Source organism: Mobula birostris, chromosome 29 (genome assembly GCF_030028105.1).
Source record: "Mobula birostris isolate sMobBir1 chromosome 29, sMobBir1.hap1, whole genome shotgun sequence".
Lineage (NCBI taxonomy): Eukaryota > Metazoa > Chordata > Chondrichthyes > Myliobatiformes > Myliobatidae > Mobula > Mobula birostris.
In genome coordinates, this window is record NC_092398.1 from 13,802,303 (window position 1) to 13,823,066 (window position 20,764).

Here is a 20,764-nt window from a genome sequence, read left to right on the forward strand (position 1 = left end):
AAAGGCACTTGAGAGTCAACCTAGTTAATGCATTAATGCTGTGCACTCAGTTACTTCCATGTGGGAGGAATTCATGTATTGTAGCAGCAGTGTTATCAATAAAGGATAGCCTGCGTGCTACTGTGTGCTCTGCATCCCTGCTCATATGAACACATCAGGGTTGGCCTGGACTTCTTTGGGCCAAAGGTTCTGTAACCACGCTGTATTGCTGTATGAATCCATGGACAGATTGTTCAAATAGCTCACCTTTACCAATAACTACATCAGTCAATAATTCATTCTGTTTTAAAACTTGATTAAGTTTCCTATAGAAATTGTAACAGTCCTTGTTGAAGGAAAGCAGAGCTCCATGTTAAGGAACCAGTTTTGATCTTTAGACTTGATTTCAAGTCAGCCGAGAAAACTATTCCTACTTCCACAACCAACTATGTGGTTTCCCTTCCTGGCTGCTAGTGTGGACAACCATAATGCCCCACACTAACATCTAAGCTACTTGAGATAAAACGCGAAGAACCATTTTACTTGGTCAAGATGCAGCCCATGTTTAAAGTGGTGATGGAGGGAATCAGGTCCTACCTGTCCTTGGAAAGCATCAATGATGAACTGCAGCGACTGTGGCTGAACACATTCAATGCACTTCTGCACAACGTGATTTCCATTCTGATCTTTGACACATTTCAGGACATGCCCATCAAGTTCTTTTACCATCTCATTCTGAAAACCAGCAGGAATGAGCACTGATTAAGTTACACTTTAAGCTGGTAACAATGCAAACTACCCAAATCATTCACTTTCACATACAAATTACATGCAAATTCTCCAGCAAGTTTCTGCATAGATTTTTTAATGTTCCATTTCTTTTTATAAACTATGTCAATGGCTGAGCCATTGCCAACAAATTAAATCCTGCTTACTAGTGGGGAAGTTATACATTTGCTCCCTGTGCACCTCTACCGTGAGATCAAGGAAGTAGGAATGTTCTTGAGAATGTGAGAAATAGAACTTCACACAGTAATTTGCTGCATCAGCAAACGTACAGCTTAAACAGCAATGCACAAAACCAAGGAAGAAGTTAACAATTTCAAAATCTGAGTACTAACAAATTAGTTTGGAAGGAGTTTGGAATTCCAAGACATGCAGATAACATGAAACTTGTAAATTGGTCACAAGAGGACATAAAAGCAGATGGGCTGGGAATGTGCAATGCAAGTGACAGAAGTAGTGCAATGACGAAGTACAAAAATATCATTTCAATGGGAAGAAGGGAAAAGAACAGATTACTAACAAATGTCAAACATTAGAGATTCTGCAGATGCTGGAAATCCAAAGCAACACACACAAAATGCTGGAGGAACTCAGCAGGTCAGACAGCTTCTGTGGAAATGAATTACAGTTGACATTTTGGGCTGAGACCCTTCCTCGGGGCTGAGAAGAAAGGGGGAAGACGCCAGAATAAAGATTTGGGAGGGCAGTGAGGGGAAGGGGGAGAAGAGGAGGACAGCTAGAAGGTGATAGGTGAAGCCAGGTGGATGAGCAAGGTCGAGGGCAAGAGAGCAGAGTGGACCACAGGAGAAAGGGAAGGAGGGGCACGGGGGGGGGGGGGGTGATAAGGCAAGTGGGAATAAGTGTTAAGAGAGAAGGGGAAGAGAAAAAAAAATCACCAGGAGAAACCAACGTTAATGCTACCTGGTTGGAAGCTACCTCAACGCAATATGAGGTGCAGCTCCTCCACTCTGAGACTGGCCTCGTCTTAGCAAAAAGCAGCAGCCATGGACTGACATATCAGAATGGGAATGGGGATAGGAATTAAAACAGGGAAATTCTGCTTTTGGCAGATGGAGGAGTTGCATGTCAAAACAGTCCCCCAATTCATGTTGGGTCTCACCAACGTAGAGGCGGCTGCATCGGAAAAACCAGATATAATAGATGACCCCAACAGATTCGCCTTTTGTTGCCTCACCTGGAAGGACTGTTTGGGGCCCTAAATGGAGGTGAGGGGGGTGGTGAACGGGCAGGTGTAGCATTTCTGTCACTTGCATGGATATGTGCCCAGGAGGGAGGAATGAAGAAGATGACGGAAGTTGCGGAGAATGATATGTTGGATGCAGAGGCTCATGGGGTGGTAGGTGAGGACAAGAGGACCTTTATTGCTGTTAAGACGGCAGTAAGAGAGGGTGAGCACAGATGTATGGGAAATGGAGGAAATGGAGCCGAGGGGAGTCACAATAGTGGAGGAAAGGAAAACTAAGCCTCAAGCTGGGAAAAGATGCGGTGGAGGCAAAAGAACTGAAAAAAGGGGATGTCAGGAGACAGGGTAGGAGGACATACAGTCGAGATAGTCATGGGAATCTGTAGGTTTATAAAAGATGTCGGTAGACAGCTTGTCTCCAGAGATAGAGACAGAAAGATTGAGAAAGGGGAGAGGGGTGTTAGAAATGGGCCAAGTGAGCTTAAAGGCAGGTTGGAAGTTGGTTAAATTGATGAGCTTAGCAGCACCAATGTTGTTGTAAATGTAACAAAGGAAGAGTTGGGGAGCATTAACAGGGAAGACTTGGAACATGGACTGTTCCACATAGCCAACGAAAAGGCAGGCATTGTTGGGTCCCATGCGGATTCCCACCACTATCCCTTGAGTTTGGAGAAAATGGGAGGAGCCAAGGAGTAACTGTTGAGGATGAGGCTCAGTTTTGCCAGACCAAGGGCAGAGGTGGAGGGGAACTAGTTGGGTCTTTTGCCAAGAAAGAAGCAGGGAGCTTTAAGGCCTTTTTGATGGGAGGATAGAAGTGTATAGGGACTAGACATCCATGGTGAAAAATGAGGTGGTCAGGGGCAGGGAATCTGAAGTTGTTGAGGAGATTGAATGCACATGAAGAGTCATGGATGTAGGTGGAAAAGGGGATAGAATGAAGATGAGGTTTGAGGACTTGAGTTCAGTAGGACAGAAACAGGCAAAGACAACAGGCCTACCCAGACAGTCAGGTATGTGGATCTTGGGTAAGAGATAAGCAGTGCAGGGTGAGCTTGGTGGCAGTGGATTGGAGTTTTTCCAGAGTTAATGAGGTTAGTAATGACAAAGGAGATATTATCCTGATGGGTTTTAACTTGAGTTGTCAGGCATAAATTTTTTGAAGGTAAAAGGACAAATAGCTGAGTGGTTCAGAACAAAAGCCAGGGAGTTTTGCTATGTCGATATTAAAAAAGCTTGGCTCCATCTGGAATACTGTGCTCAACTGAATTAGGGATGAAGGACTACAGGTATGCGAGAAACCTTTAGTCATATAGTTACAGAAAATCTGACGCAGGAGGCCACCTGTCTCAACATGTGTACATGATAAAGGAAAAAAACAGTCATACATATTTTCACCTATGTTTTCACTTCGACTTTACCTCAAAGGTAAATATACTTTTAGGTATATTTCTCACAACACTATCCTTCAGGCAGAGAATTTCACACCTTTTTTTTTTGCCATAACTCCTCCAATCTTCTAATTGTATTTAAATCTCTTTGGTTACTAGCCCCTGAGCTGCAGGTAGATTACTCTAAGCACCCTAAATCTTCCCAATTAAATCACCTCGCAGCTTCCTCTCCTCCATAGAAAGCAACTCGGCTTATCCAATCATTCCACAGGTAAAACGTTCCAGCCCTGAGAAGATCTCTGCAGTCACCACCATTATGTGCCATGTTGTATGATGTACACGATTATGGTCCATCCATGACCGTAATTGTTCTTGGAAAAAAAATTTCTACAGAAGTGGTTTGCCATTGCCTTCTTCTGGGCAATGTGTCTTTACACAAAAGATGACCGCAGCCATTATCAATAATTTTCAGAAGTCAGTGGATGCTCACATAACCAGGACGTGATATGCACCAACTGCTCATATGACCATCCACCACCTGCTTCCAGGGCTTCACATGATCCTGATCGGGGGCTCAACAGGTGCTACTCTTTGCCCACGGGTGACCTGCAGGTTAGTGGAGGGAAGGAGTGCCTTACACCTCCTTTGGTAGAGACTAATCTCCACCCATTACCTGACTCTTCTTGTGCAATCACATATTTCCTAAATCATCTGCCTTTTTAACCTCCCTATTGACATATCCTGATACGTTCAGCAATTGATCTGCATACCTCTATACAGTTCCTGTGTTCTTCCACGCATCTCAATATCCTCACGTTTACACATTCCACCACCCAAACATAACCTCTCACTTCCCTAAATAAATTCTATTTGCCATTCTCCTGGCCATCTTTTGATCCTTCTGCAGTCAAAAAAATCTTTCTTTCCCACTGTAAACCACACTGTTAACTTCTGTACTATCCGAAAACTCTGCTCACGCTTTCGCAATTTAGAACTAGATTATTAATACATCAAAAGTATTAAGTTTTGTGAACCTCACAGCCCCCAGTGCTCCCGGCTGGCCAGCCAATTTTGTCACCCTTCCCTGGATTGCAAAATGTCCGAGAACCTCCCTGTCCAATGTCCACCACCACATACAGGGGTAGTTAACCACTACTTTTTCTTAGGCTCCCTAATATTAATACAACTTTGCAATTTCCTTGCCTTTATTTTTCATACTCTTTTGTCATTCTCCTAGTCTCCCTCTTGCTTTCACTCCCACGGCGCCTTTACTCTCCAAGACTTCCTGGTATATTAAGTACTCAGTGTCTGATAATCTTTTCAGAGATCCCATGTCTGAAAGTCCCATTAAATTTGTGAGAACACTTACCCTGAATCCACAGAATTTTCTTGAAAGCCCGTCATTGTCTCAACTTGTTATACTGAAGCTGTTTCCAATATACTTACACAAAATCACTTATCAGTTGACTTAACCACAATACTATCTTTCCTTTTGATACTATGTAAATATAACTGAATTATAATCACCAATACAAAAATTGGTCTCCCACTGTCATCGCCTAGTTTTCTGCTTGAGAAAGAAATCCAGAATTGCATCGCAGCCCACCACTAGCACTTGACAAACACCAGCTAAGATAGTTCTCCCAGTGTAGCAGTGACCCAGCTAGGAAAGGCACCGTCTCATAGTGCCAGAAACAGTTCAAGCATGAACATGCTGCAGCTGGCGTGCAGTTTGCACGTTATTTGGAAAAGATTTCTCATGGAGGAAGGTAAAGGAGAACACAACTAAGACAGCTTTGGTGCAGGGTTGATGGTCAAATGGTGACTTTATACCACACACATCCATAACCAAACATGAAGTTAATAGATCAGGTTGGTTGTATGGATGTAGTGCAGGGACAGCCCATATGAGGAAAGGAGTTAGGCAGAAAACTGGAAAGCAGTTTTTTTTCCTCTCACGGTAACATGTCCAAGCTGCACCCTATCTAACATGCTGGTAGAGAGCTTTATTTGGGTTTTCTTTAGCGCTGGAAATGGTTACATCCCGACACGCGGGACAGAAGCATGGTCGCATTGTGTATTCCAGCAAATCCTGGCCGGCTTAGCTAACAGAGCGGTGGACACCCCTGCTGAAATCCAGAGGAAAACACACAGAGGGGGATCACAAAGCCAAGGAAAGAGGACCGGGTCAAAACAACAGAGACTTTTGGAGAAGAGGAGTTCGGTGGATAATATCATTCTGGCTGACCGGAAGTGCACCGAGAGCGGTAAGCGTAAAGGAGTTTCGTGCTTACTGATCTGGTTAACAACGGATGGTGCAATCCAGGGTATATTACGATCGAGGAACGTGTTTGCAGACTGGATATTGAACTTTTTACTGTTGGACTTCGGCCACATTCCACCGTGATACAACACTGGCATCGAACGTGCAGCTCCTCCTGTGGAGGGTCAGACACCCTGAGCCAATAGACTGGTCCTGGACTTATTTTCCATCTGGCATAGTTTGCATTTTGTTGTTTGATTGTTGGTGGTTTTTTGTATTGCTATATTTACGCTCTACTCTTGGTTGGTGCAGCTGTAACAAAACCAAATTTCCCTTGGGATTAATAAAGTATATCTATCTATCTCCCAGAGTAGAAGTCTCTGAATTGCTGTCTATGCCACATACCAGTGAGGGAGGAACAAGATGATTTGGCAGATGAATGTGTGGCTGTAGAATTGCTACAAGGGGTAGGGATTCAGATTTCTAGATCATTGGGATCGCTTCTGGGGGGAGGGATGACCTGTAAAAAAAGGATGGGTTACACCTGAACCTGAGGGAGGCAATATCCTTGCAGGTAGGTTTGCTGGAACTGTTAGTGTGGGTTTAAACTAATTTAGCAGGGGATGGGAACCAGAGTGATAAGGGTGAGGGTGGGACAATTGGTATACAAATGGATGCAATGTATAGTGAGACAGGGTTCTGAAATAAGTAGCTGACAAAATAGTGGAGGCATTAGTAATGACTTTTCAAGAATCACTAGGCTCTGGAGGACTGTTAAGTAGTAAATGTCACTGCTCTCTTTAATAAGAGAAGGAAGCAGAAGAAAAGAAATTATAGGCCAATTAACCTGCCCTCAGTAATTAGAAAGATTTTGTAATCTATTATACAGGGTCCTTGGTGGCACATGATAAATCATGCCAAAGCCAGCATGGTTTTCTAAAGGGGAAATCTTGCCTGACACATCTGTGGAATTCTTTGAGGAAATAACAGGCAAGATAGACAAAGAAGAATCAGTGAATATTCAAACAACGGGAATTCTGCAGATGCTGGAAATTCAAGCAACATACATCAAAGTTGCTGGTGTACGCAGCAGGCCAGGCAGCATCTCTAGGAAGAGGTACAGTCGACGTTTCAGGCCAAGACCCTTCGTCAGGACTACCTGATCAGTGATCAGTGAATATTGTTTCTTTGGGTTTTCAGAAAGCCTTTGACAAGGTGCCACACATCAGGCTGCTTAACAAGACCCCATGGTATTATAGAGAAGATATTAGCATGGACAAAAGGAAGATTGGCTGACTGGCAGGAGACAAAGAAAGGGAATAAAGAGAACCTTTTCTAGTTGGCTACCAGCAACTAGCGGTATTGAAACAGCTTTTCACATTATATATCAATGATTTGGATGAAGGAATTGATGGCTTTATGTCTACGTTTGAAGATGATACCAAGATAGGTGGAGGAAGCAAGGTGTCTGCAGAAGGACTTAGACAGATTAGGGGAATGGGCAAAGAAGAGGCAGATGGAATACCGTGTCAGGAAGTGATTGTCATGCACTTTGGCATAAGAAATAAAAGGGTTGACCTTTTTCTAAATGGAGAGAAAACTCAAAAATCAGAGGTGCAAAGGGACTTGGGAGTCCTCATGCAGGATTTCCTACAGGTTAATTTGCAGGTTGAGTCAGTGTAGAATACAAAAGGAAGGATGTAATACTGGGGTTTAAGTAGTCACTGGTCAGACCACCCAGAGCAGTTTTGGGCCCCTTACTGAAGATGTATTGGCACTGGGGAGGGTTCAGAGGAGGTTCACTATAATTCTCCCAGGAATGAAGAGAGTGAACATATGAGGAGCACTTGATGGCGCTGGGCCTGTAATCGCTGCAGTTTAGAAGGATTGTTGAGGGTAGGGGAGATCTCATTGAAACCTATCAAGTATTGAAAGGCCTAGATAGAATGGACATGGAGAGGATGCTTCCTATAGTGGGGGAATCTAGGACCAAAGGGCACAGCCTCAGAATAGGGGGACATCCATTTATAACAGAAAAGAGGAAAAATTTCTTTAGCCAGAGGGTGGTGAATCCGTGGAATTCACTGCCAGGCAGCTGTGCAGGCCAATTCATTGGGTATTTTTAAGGCAGAGGGTGATAGATTCTTGATTAATCAGAGCGTCAAAGGTTACAGGGATAAGGTAGGAGAATGCAGTAGAGAGCAATTATTTCAGCCATGACGTAATGGTGCAGACTCAACAGGCTGAATAGCCTAATTCTGCTCCCATGTCTCATGGTCTTAAGATACTCCAGATTCTAGTTTGATTATGTTCCTGGAAAGCATAATCTTGTCTAAGCTTAATTCTGCAGTTTGACCAAGTTTGAAGTGGTCAATTTTCCTAAGTGAAAAGTAATTTCAGATTTATTTCACTGTCACAGGACATGAAATTTGCTGCTTTGCAGCAGAAATAGAGTGCAAAGGCACAAAAATCTACAATACAAAGACAAACAGTGCAAATAAAGATTAATGATGTAGTATTCATGGATACGTTGGTATTAATTATATATGAACTGTGGATTTTTCTTTGTCTTTACAGTACACTCTGTAAAGCTGTATAGGAAATCAAAGTCAGCATGCAAAGTGAATAATGGACAGATTTTCTATTTTACCATTTCTATGAAAGTATACCCACCATTAATCACGTTCTGCCCATTCTAATTTAATGGAGAGAAAAACATGTTTTCAATATGTGTGCTCAACTTGACATCTTTGGTCAAGAAAGCACAGCAGCATCTCCACTTCCTGAGGAGATTGACGCAAGTGAGGCTTCCCTAATCCCGCCACCCCCAACCAATTTTCACGGAGCACCATCAAGAGTGTCCCGATCACCTTCCGATACGGGAGCTGCAAGGCACCTGACTGCAAGTCCCTACAAGTGACTGCGAGGACTGCTGAGAGGATCATCGGGGTCTCCCTTGCACCCATTGGAGACATTTATCAGGAGCACTGCATACGCAGGGCCCTTGGCATTGTCAACCCCTTCCACCCGTCCAACAAACTCTTTGACCTCCTACCATCAGACAGCAGGAACAAGAACTGTCAGGATGGGAAACAGCTTCTTCCCCCAGGCCACAAGACTACTCAGTTCCCTGCCACCAACCAGGTCTCATCATGTAAAAAGTGCCAATAGCATTATATTGTTTACTTTTTAAACTTGTGTTGTAAATACACATTATTTGTTAATTTACTGGTGGCAATACAAGTTCGTGTGTAACGTGCATGAGTTATATGTACTGTATTGTACACATTTTGGTACTTGGTGGTATATGTATGTACGACTGAATGACAAATTCCCTTGTGGAAACGTGTAAAGTGCCTGAAATAAATAGCTGGGCCATACATTAAAATCAAACTTACAATGATCTGTTGGTCTGGGGGAATGGATTCCAGGGCCTTCTGTATCACACGACAGCCATACATCTGCAGTGCTAAAGAGAGAACATGTCCACGGATACGCTGAGCGAGAGCCAGCTTCTGATCCAAGCTTCCGAACTAGAGACAAGGAGCACAAACATTTTACTGGAAAGCACAACAACACAGATACAGGCCATTCTTGCTTCAATCAGATCTCCTTCCCTCATCCAACCCTGTATGCTTCTTCAATCCACCAGCTGTAAATAAACTGAGTGGTAACATCTCCACCACTCACAGGGTAAAGATGCTTCACCCCAGTGACTGAATATATACTCAGAAGATTAAACAAATCCAGACAATCTTTTTATCAAAAGCAGCAGCAGCAACAATATGTTTTATTAAAGAAAAATGATCTACAAAATCCCATTGAAAGCTGGTGTCTGTTATAAATCAGTAAGGTAGAAATCCTATCGACGCACTGAGCCCTATATGCCGTAGGACAACCTCTGTCCCTCATCCAAGTTGGGAAAGACAACATTCATTCTCTTGAGCACTTGGCACCCTTAATGGGAAAATATTTATACATAGAAAGGCCAAGGAATAAAGGAAATTTGGGTATTCCACAAGGTGATCTAACAGGCAAAAATATAGGGGAGGTGGCATATGTCAGCAGGAATGAAGCTAAAATGCTTTACTTCCCATTCCGAAGACTGGAGATTGGGACAGCAAAAATCACAAGCTTGTTTATTAAAGGGAGACTGCATTTTTCACATCCAATTTTGATTTCTTTATTTCAAAGGCCTTAACTTTCACTGTGAGCATGAGCAATGTAAAACAAAATTTAAACTATTATCTCCATTTTCTCTTGCCTGCTTACCTCAAAAAACTTCTGAATTACGTAATTTCCAAAAACATCCACCATCAATTGATAGGCTGCCTGCAGAATCTCGTTGAAGACCAGCTGTCTCTCTGCAGGGGTAGCTCGTTCCAATTTAAGCTGAATGAACCTGGGGGCCACAAGATATTTCAAGGAGTCAGAAAGGTCTTGTAGTTCATACCAAATGCTTCGCATGTTTTGAATTATCTTTGAAAATCACACACAGATCAGCTTTCATGAAAGAGGTTCTAAACAACCCCCTCTCCTAGTAATGACCAAATGTTACTCAACCCTATAACTTCCTCAAAAGTTCTTACTACTCTGCTACAAGCAGTGACCTCATTAAAAGGCACTTCAAGCTGATCTGACATACCAGCCCAGAGCAGCAGTTCATCATGGTGCTCGTAGGCACATCGGCTCTCGGAGGCACGCACCAAGTGGTTTATGGACCATATTCAGGAATCATCAACTGCAAAATTCTACAAAGTAGGGTGACACAGTAGTGCAGTGGTTTGCACCAGGCTTCTCGATTTCTGCCACTGCCTGGAAGGAGTTCATATGTTCTCCTCTGCCCATATTCCAAAGATGTACGGTTAGGGTTAATTTGTGGACATACTACCCTGACACAGGAAGCACTGCGACGCTTGTACAATTCTTACAGATTTGATCATGCATTTCACTCCATGTTTCAACGTGCATGCGACAAATAAGGTAATCCCTATCTTCTAAGTTGCCAAATTTCAGTGAACCCATTCCAGGGTGAATCTGTACTCTTTACCAAGTAGAATCTTCTGTCTGGTTACGGTCTTCATTATCTATGCCTTCTGCATCCTTCATAATATTATCTCCAGCTCCAAGCAACAGTGCAAATTTTACTCAGCCCGGGCGTGCATATCAACTTGCGAGTTCATGCTTATCAACTTGCAAGTTACATATTGCACTTGTTTACGATGATATATGACACATTTGCTTTTCTTCTGTAATACAAGCTGTGAAATGGCCAACTGTTACATGGTTGTGTGCCTTCCCACAAAATTGTCAAAATGACTCCGTAACAATCTATTACCTATACAAGTCATCGGAGCTAGGGTTACTTTGGTTTTATTTGCACAATATTCTGCAACTTTCCTTTTAACCAACTTCCATTTAATATTGTACGGCTGCTTATTTACCCATACTTTGATCAAGTGCAACAACAGAGTAGCATAATAAAAAATTAATTAGCCAGAAAAGTAATGGTAGTACTTCACTAAATGAGGTTAAACCTTCTGACTTTGCTCGGAAGCATTGTTTAAATGCTGGATGCTGCAAGATACATCAATTTTCCCCACCTTGAACCATGTTGATCCTGAGAGAATTCCATGATGTGGCCAGCTATTTCACGGAGTTGAAGGTTTGGATAACGGTTATTACGGAAGTCCTCCAGTAGTCTGCTGCGGCCCGACGGCATCACATCTGACATGCTGTACCGCAGACGTGACGGCGGAAATAACTGACTGCTGGAGCTGAACAGACTGGAGGCACTGTTAACACTGCGGTACTTGGCTTCAGCTCCTGGGGCGGCCGAAATAAATCTTCCGCTGCCATTTGTAAGTCCACCTGTCACACAAATGCATCAAGATTTTAATGTATCCAACGTCCATTGAGGCAACTAGCACAAAATATTAGTATTTGTTAAGAAAGCAATGTTTAGATATGAATAGCTTTTGAGACGGTAAAGGCTTATTATAACAGTAACTTTCAATGAGAAGGACCATCCACTGCCTTCAGTGAGGTAACACTTCCAGCATAATTGTGATTTGCACAACACAGTGGTGCGAAGGGGCAAGCTTTGAAAATGTATTTTAGCTCATATGAAATCAATAACTATGAATAAACAGAAGTCCCATAAAAGGACAGAATGGAACAGCTCTGGGGGGTATACCAAAGTCAGTGGATTCAAGACATATTAACAATTTGTTTTTCCCAGCCCTGTCCATGTAATTCCAAATACCATATTATTTATTCGCACTAAGTTCTGCTTTCTGTTCAAATCTAATTCTAACAATCTGTAAAAAAACAAATATCACACAATAAACTGCTAACATCATGCAAAATATCCATAACAAGTTACTTTAAAAAAATCCTGGTATAATGAGAACGAGAGAAAATTAACTGAGAGTTACCCACCCCTCTTACCCAGATTAAGGCTCGAGGACGATCCATGGGACGATAATGATGGTGGTGGTGTTAGCGAGTGGCTGGGTCCTTGGTTTGGAAGAGGCATTCCTACTGGGCCAGGGGAAGATGAGAAGCCCAATCCATTGTAAAAGTTGTGGCCTATAGGGGCGAGACTGCTGGTTGTTCGCTTGTATAGGTCAGAGCTCCCAGTTAGTGAGTCTCTCCTTGAGCCGCTGCTAGTGTTTGAGCTGCCAACTTAAGAGAGTTAAAAAGTGGTTTATTTTTAATTCTTTACAATAGCAACATCTGTGCACATTATCAAGGCCACACAAATAAGCCTTTTAAAGGCATTTTTTGATGTATTCAGATCACCAAAAGCATTTTATCTGGGTACATAAACACAACTTGCTAATTATAAATCTCATGATAGCAACTCAGCAAATAAAGCCAAAAATGTTTTGTACTAGTTATGATCAAAAGACCCAGAGAGACAAATTCTGCTTTTTTTGGAAAAATAATGATCAGATACTCTCCAATTCTTCTAAATACTTAAGGAGGGGTTGGGGATTTAGGGTCCATTATTCTTGTTTTACTGTGTGGGCGATAATGCATGCGCGCGTGTGTGTGTGGGGGGGGGGGGGGGGCGATTATGTGCGCGCGTGTGTGGGCGAGTATGTGCACGCTCGTGTGTGTGGGCGATTATGTGCGCACGTGTGTGTGCGCACGTGCGCGTTGGGGGGGTTTGATGCTTTTGTCACTGTTCATTTTTGAGAGGAAGGGGTTGGGGGGTTTGATGTTAGTGGTGCTGTTGCTTTCTGAAGGGGGAGGTTGATGTGTTTTCTTTCCACAACACCCGTGGCTTTTCTGCATTTCATGGCTATCTGGAGAAGACAAATATCAGAGTTGTATACTTTGACAATAAAAATGAACCTTTGAACCTTAAAAAAATACTATGACTATAATTTCTATAACTCTCACTGGTGGATAAAATCCCATGCTGAATTCACTTATAATAGCATAAACCACCCAGCAGTGTAGATACAGATAGTATCCTTGCAAACAAGACTGAAAAGATAATTTCTTTAAACTGTTAGGGTGGAAAATAATGACTATTGCAGTTGTGTTGCTCATGGGGATTGCAATGGCATAATATTGAAGACTGGTGAAAGTGAACTGAAATTAAGCTGAAGACACCTCAGTGCAAGAATGAAGTATCAGATTATTACCTGTTTGGTATGTGCCATTACCTTTTATGTCAAATAAATTACTTAAGAACTTAAGATTATAGTGTGGAACTTCTTGCTGGAGAAACAAAAATAAGTTTCTGCTCTTCAAGTAGGTACAACGTGGACCACTATCTTAAATAGTCCAAAGCAAGGTGCATGCCTGACGGGAAACACGACGGCTGAGCTTGTACAATGAAGTTGTGCACTTAGTATTGTACGATTACAGTTTAAATATACCTGCTGATCCAAATCCTCCAAGTGCAGATCCGAGTGTTGCCCCAAGTGAACTAGTGCTTCCAAAGCCCAGGGAGGTGCCACCAGGCTGGCCAGACCCCTGAGAGAACAGTGAGTTGCTCTGTGAAGTGCTAGACAGGGAATTGTTACCATAGAATGAGTTTGAGGCCAAACTGTTGGTGGGCTGTTGCTGTGGTTGCTGTTGAGGCTGCTGATTACTCATTGGGCGAAAGGAGCCATTTGATGTCCCTGCTAAGCCACTTGCTGTTCCATTCGCTGAGGCGGCTGCTGCTGCAACTGCTGGAATACAAAAGATTTATTCAAGTGCCTAGCACTAAACATGTAGACAACGGGATTTCAACCAAACACAGCAAGATTACCAACTGTTGTCAGATTATGAACGTCCTTTGCAGGAACATGGATGGCAAACCAGGTTAGGTTCAACCTCCCACGAAACAATGTGTGCTCTTGACATTATGTCATTGCCATGCTCATGACCAATCCCACAAAAGGTTTGAGGAGGAACAAATATTGTAAAGTTTGCTCTGCACTACAATCTGATGTTTTACAACATGTCTCGTGTTACATTTTTGCAAAGGCCCAGTATTAGGTTACAGAACATTAACTTGTAATTGAACATTTGAGGAATCAGTATATTACAGAAAGAAAACTTTTATAACTACACCATTCATGCACTAGCACCTCAAACGAAGTAAATCTGAATACATAAATCTGAACAATTACATTGTAATGTATTATGATGTTATGATTAAATTCCCAGAATTTTATAAATCAGTTTTTAAGGTGTGCAATATGCTGAGGAAGCTAGTTTCCCAACAATTCATGACCAACTACCATGTCAGTCTAGAATACTTAACAGGTTGGCCAGCATAACAGGTTTCTTCTGCAATGCACCTGATGCCTTGGATAATTACCGAATACACCCAAATTTGGAATGTTATCTGAACCAGTCCGACCTCAAGATCACCCAAATTGAACTGCAGAGCTAGAAAACACGCAGGCACTCGGGTGGGATGTGAGAAAATGGAAAGGAAATGGTAGTGAAGCTGTGAAATTTCTCTGCTGAATCAATAGTTTCATCTGTTATGACCCCAGAGAGAAATTAAAATTCAGCATCAAAAGCTGAACTAGCACACACCGAAGAATTACCGGCAAGTCATACCGCAGGGTTCACAAGTTCGTCAATTAAAACAATGCACATGTGAAATGACCTAGCAGGGTTCAGTTTTAAAACAGTACACATCTGAAATGATCCATCAGGATTTGGTTTTAAGATGCAGTGAACATTGTCGGTTTGTAAACAAATAGAATTGAAGGATATAAATCTAATTTCAGTCGTCTTCCCAAAAAGCCAACCTTACCTGCTTGGGCTGCGGATGGACTTATAATGACAGGTGCTGGAGCAACAAGGCGCACAGGAGCCCCCAAGCCATTCCGAGCCCCGGCGTTCACCACAAGAGCACCTGTCTGATCATAGTAAGCGGCTGGAGCAAGGACTTGATAACCTGAAATAAGGCATGATTATGGTCGTAACTTAGCACTACCTGCTAACAATCAATAATGTCAAACGGAAACCGATCTAGGGGCAAAGGCTGAAGGAGGGTCACCTTGCCCTCTCCAACTCCAAGTGAACTTCCATCGCTATGCTTCCTCTGGCCACTGCCTAAAATTCTTTACCTGTACCCAAGCTGAGAATCATCTGGTTTAAAACTCTCAGTCACTGTCAATTCCACATTGTCCTGTCAACACTTCTCCCATCACTGAAATCACACACACACAATACAGCCAGTTCTCATTGGCATCAATTCTTTGTAATATAAATCTGCAATCACCTACTTTCCTTCCCTGGCCCAATCCCCTCTCCTATCAGATTACATCTTATTCAACCCTTCACCTCATCCACCTATCACCTCATAGCTTCTTGCATCATCCCCCCCCTCCCCACCCACCTATCTTTCCCATCTCCTGGATTCGCCCATCACCTGCCAGATTGTACACCCTTTCCCCTCTCCCACCTTCTTCGCCCTTCCTTGACTGAAGGTCAGAAACGCCCGCTCTTTCATCCTCTCCATAGATGCCACCTGACCTGCCACAGTCCTCCAGCATTTTGTGTTTTTCTGGACTTCCAACATCTGCAGCAGCTCGTGTTTGTAAATCCTTGGTCTTAGTGCTTAGGATCCCCTCTTGACATTGCCCTCACCTTATTCGCAAAACACAGTGGAGTATTTCATTTCAAAACCTATTGTTGCATTTGATTTATTCTATCCTGTGGCTCAATCCTGTACTCTAACTTGCCCCCACCCCCAGCACTCTTTCTTTTGCCATTTAGTTGCTTTGAATTCCTTTTCTGAAGTGCCCTGTGATATAATGAATGACCAAATTTCTGGCCACACTCTTCTACAATCTTTCACACAGCCTAAAGAACAAACCTTTTGCTATATTTAGTAATAACAAGCGCTGGGGATGTGTTTTAAACAACTGGAAATTAAAGTATGCATTAGCATAGGTACACAGACTAAATATGAAGAACTATTATAACATTTAAAAAGTGTTTTAAGCAAGTTACTGCTTTGGCCTGTAACACAGGCCCTGGCTGGCTCAGGTCGTGAACAAGTGACATCCTCACGGTAGAACAATATTCTCAGTGAGGGCAAGTGTGTCATCATTGCCAGACAAATTAAAAGAATGCAGTTCCAAAAAAAAACCTTTAACATAACAGTCAGTAGGAAAACCCCATCTTTAAAGTTATCCATCAACATTATGGGCATCGATCATTATAGCTGGACTTGATACCAGCTGATACCAGAATGAGTTAACACTGAAAAGTGCAAATTGGAACTACACTTCTTCTTGATTCTGTTCTGTCACTATGATAACATCCATCAATAAACAGTCACACTGCACAACAAATTCTATCCCAAAAGATCTGTCTGAGTTTAACTGCAGCATTGAGGAGGATAGGCATAGAGATTTCAATTGCTTAAAACAAACTTCAAACTAGTTATAATTTAAATCATGTAACAGAAATTTGCTTTGCATTATTTATTGCAAATGGTCATAAAAGTATTTAAGGGAAATGAACAATTTACCCTATACAACCATGCTCTGACAATGCTAATAATTAGCCTCTTTACAAAGCCACCTTTTTAGCAAACCACCAACCACCAAATAAAACACATCTCTGCTGGACGGAGTAAAATGGCATCTTACCTGGCATTCCAGTAGCCAGTCCTTGGCTAAAAGCTAAAGCTGAGTTGACAGCAGCAGCTGCTACCAGGCTATCTGCTTGTTGGCCTTGTTGGCTTTGATTTGGGGTCAAAGGTCGTTGATTGGCTCCAGCACGCAGAACCTGGTATAAAAGACAAAGAAAGGATCATCAAATCTTCACCCAATGAAGTAACGTGTTGAACAAGATTTTAAAAGAGCATCAAAAAATAACTGGGTACAAAGCTGCACAAAGGCAAATTGGGGACAGTCTTCGATGATTGCAAAATTTACAACTCAATGAAGCATTCCTTGCCTGTAGACAACAAGAATATTGAAGCACCAGCTACAAGTAGCATTCGTGCCACAGAAGGTACCAAAAGTTCAACAACACACAATGACATTCTTATTGCCAAGCCTTCTATCGACATTCTGTGCTCACCATTGATCAGAAACCCAAATAGAGCAAACAGATAAACAAGGCAGCTATGGGAACAAGTCAGAATCTGGATATACAATGACAAACGATTTACCTTCTACACCCCATAAGGTTTAACAGGATAAATGTCCAAATGAGGCTGACATGCCTAGAACCTTTAATTGGAGTCTCAAAGTAACAGGTCAGCCAATCAGGAGAGATTGAAAAGAAATATCTCTACCTGAGTTTGTAAATCATTACCCAAGAGGGCTGTGAAGCATATTCAAGATAAACAGACATTGTTTTAGTTTTTAGAGAATTAACACTCTTGGCACTGATTAAGGAGTATCATTATAGGCAAAAGAGTAGCCACAAACTTAGTTAAAAGTGCAACAGCTTAAACTGCCAACTTTACTTCTATTTCTTGAATTCTGACATGCCTGGCAGAGGGTGATGTACTAGAATTAGGACAAGATTTGGCTGCTGTTGACTTTCCTAATCAAATGCTTGCAAGTTGAAACACAGCACTTCACTTAAGCAATACAACCAAATTGGTGACTTTGTTTGTATGCTTCAGCTATTTGCTGAATGAAAGAAGATCACCAAGATTTCCAATATAATTCCAGGATCACCCTCCACATTAGGTTTTTCTCAGGCATCAGTGTACTCTAGTTGGGCTGGGATCTTCAAATAATGACAGCAGATTTGTCATGATCGTCAGGCTGCATAAATAACTTGTTACTGTTTTTAACCACACATTTGATCCAAATCATTGAAACACAGACTAATAATCCTAGAAATGCCTTAAAGGTGATAATATCATGGAAGACTTCAGCATAATCATAAATTAGCTATTACCACTCCCACAGTTTTCCTTATTCACTGTCACGTTCTCTTACAACGAGCTGGTTAAATATGCAAGTGACTTGCCTGTTGCTGGCCCTGCTGTGCCTGTGATGCAGCCTGCTGGTTTGCTGAGTTGTTAGCTGCAGCTGCTGCAGCTTGTTGTTGGAAGAGATTTGCTGGATAAACACCCCACGGAACACCATAGTACTGATGTGGGACCACTGCAGGACCTAATACAGCAAACAATGGCATTGGAAACAAAATGTTGAACTTTAACATTATTGCACAAATCCAAGGAACATCACAAATGAGCTTTCATTAAAGATATTTCAACCAATCCATTTGTCCAATCAATAAGCCACAAATTGTATGACTTCATTTCCATATATCTTATTCCTTTCTTGCAGAAGTTCCCGATACCAAAACTTTTACTTAAAGATTATAAGACTATATAAGAGTTGGGCCTTCTTAATGAACTCAGGTATTGATTCACATGTCAGCTGAATTTAGTATATTAGAATAGCCTCTTAAACTGCATCAACTCTATATTAACCATTGACTATTTGGAAGGTTTAAAGGCACAAACAGATGTTTGAAATTAAACCTGGATTATTGAAGGTTGGCATATTGTCCAGCTGCACAAAATTAAATCAAATCAATTGAAAAGAAGTTTTTCATCCCCACATAAAAGCATTTTTCCTCAAATACAATTGCATTCCTACCTCACCTACAGCAAGAGATGCATACGGATAAACTATTAACAGAAGTAACAACATTGATTTAGAGCTTCATCAGCTAAGTGGTTAGTCCGGCTCAGATTTGAGTACAGAATTAAGTTTTCATTATTGAATATTCTTCTCAGTGAGGGCAAGTGTGTCATCATTGCCAGACCAACTCTCTTAGCACTTGTAAAAAATAAAATGGCCTGCTTCCTTTCTGCAGCAAACTACTTTATGCCAGTGAATCCAGTTTTGCAACACTGGAAACTTGGCACTGATGAAGTGCAAATTCTTAGTGTAAACCTTAATGAAAAGGATATTATCTACCGCACACTGAATAGGTTTGCCATAACCACAATCAACATCCACAATCATAATAGAACAGGTTCTGAAGCATGTGTTGAAAATAGTCTTTTCATGATTGTACATTATGCTTCGGCTTTGGGAGTCATCCTTCCTGTTAAGGGGAATTTTTCTGAACTAAAAGCCATAGGCAGTAAAATCGGCAGTAAATAAAAACACATTCAAAAAAGCTTTAATGATTTGGTCATATTTAAAAATATGACCAATATTACTACACAAAAGTAAATCAGCCCTATAGTTCACTATCTTTTCTGAGCGGAAGACAAAGAGAAGTTTGAGGTGGCAGCGTTCGCAAAGCTTGAAGACGTTTCATCACCAGTCGAGGTGATATCCTCATTGCAAAGTTATTGGTGTTCTCTCTGGAAGTGCTCGCGTATATACAGGCCCCGTTCACTTGCCACGGTTTTGAATGGCCACCTCTTCAGGGCCGAGGCAAGTGAATGGGAGCCCATATAAATGCGAGCACTCCCAGAGGGAAACACCAACAACTGTGCACTGAAGATGTCACCTCGACTGCTGCTGAAACGTATGCAAGCTAACTGCCAGGCTCAGCAATCATTGCAACATCAAGTGCCTCAACCCCAGCAGCCAATATTCACCACCATCCTAAACAAAGAGAAGTTTTTTTTTTATTCTAACTTTTCCCACAAAACATAAACAATAACAGAAGCATTCAATGTGAGACTCGGATGCGAATTGCCTTTGATGCCCCTGTTCAAAAAGGAGCTGAAAACAAATTTAACTTGTAGCTATTTTATTAACGTAACAATAAATACTAGTATGAACTTTGAAGAACACTGCAGACGAGACCAAGTAACAATTTTCTGAACCTCTCCATTCACAAAGAATAATATTATGCAGTTACTTAAAAATACAACATGTATTCTTCACAAATGCACCTGTAATATGAGGTGTTTTTCTTTAATTAGCTCAGGAGCTATCAAATAAAATAATAATTTCTCAATTATTGGGTTACCCTCCCAGATCACTTCCAAGATCATACAAAATATCTGATGCCATGTTTCTCAAAGACTGCATCTGGGTAATGGGATTATATGCCTTTCCATTCAGCATCTGTTTGAAGCACGATCAAAGGAATTACTTGCAAAGAAATGGCACAGCCAACTAATTCTGCCTCAAACATCCTGGTACGAGATGACAGATGACGGAACTGATGGGCGCATGAATAAACTCTACTGAAAAAGGACAAAAAAATCCACTACATAGATCCAGAATAATCTATTCCTCCACAGGAATGCTTTGTATGATAGGTCTCAAATTACTTCTATTTTAATCAAAATGTCATTCAATGAACGTTACCTCCTCCCATCATTTGCCTGATCAGCCTCTTCTGGTGATTCACTGCTCAATCACTGACATTTCGCTTTTCAAACTGACTGACAAACTTACCCTCCATCCCCCTAAACACGCTTCACTGCGTGGGCTGACCATCATCAATTTAAATGGATATGCAAGAAAAACCTAAGACTAGCAATTGAGATAAAGTATCCATAATGAGATAAAACTATTCACAGCACTCCATGTCCTTTTCCATCCAGAAAAATTATTACAAACTGAATGTTTCCCCTTTACACACCATTCCTTACGCTTACCTTCTATGGTGCTGCGGGGAGGGGGAGGAGGCTAATTAAACAAGTACTGCCATTACCTTCATTCAGAT

The 20,764-nt window shown here is 41.7% G+C and overlaps 1 protein-coding gene and 2 non-coding genes across 3 annotated transcripts in view; all 3 read right to left on the reverse strand.

Moving 5' to 3' along the window:
- Positions 1 to 20,764, reverse strand: part of pum1 (pumilio RNA-binding family member 1) — a 95,982-nt gene that overhangs the window by 21,170 nt on the left and 54,048 nt on the right. The window contains 9 exon segments of the mRNA XM_072246846.1: positions 577 to 714; positions 9,019 to 9,153; positions 9,893 to 10,022; positions 11,224 to 11,491; positions 12,071 to 12,307; positions 13,516 to 13,812; positions 14,895 to 15,038; positions 16,744 to 16,882; positions 18,086 to 18,231. Coding sequence (XP_072102947.1) covers positions 577 to 714; positions 9,019 to 9,153; positions 9,893 to 10,022; positions 11,224 to 11,491; positions 12,071 to 12,307; positions 13,516 to 13,812; positions 14,895 to 15,038; positions 16,744 to 16,882; positions 18,086 to 18,231 — 1,634 coding nt within the window.
- Positions 16,126 to 16,206, reverse strand: LOC140190322 (small nucleolar RNA SNORD103/SNORD85). The gene has a single exon (XR_011883584.1). It is a non-coding gene; the product is annotated as a small nucleolar RNA SNORD103/SNORD85 (small nucleolar RNA).
- On the reverse strand, positions 18,809 to 18,891 carry LOC140190332 (small nucleolar RNA SNORD103/SNORD85). The gene has a single exon (XR_011883594.1). It is a non-coding gene; the product is annotated as a small nucleolar RNA SNORD103/SNORD85 (small nucleolar RNA).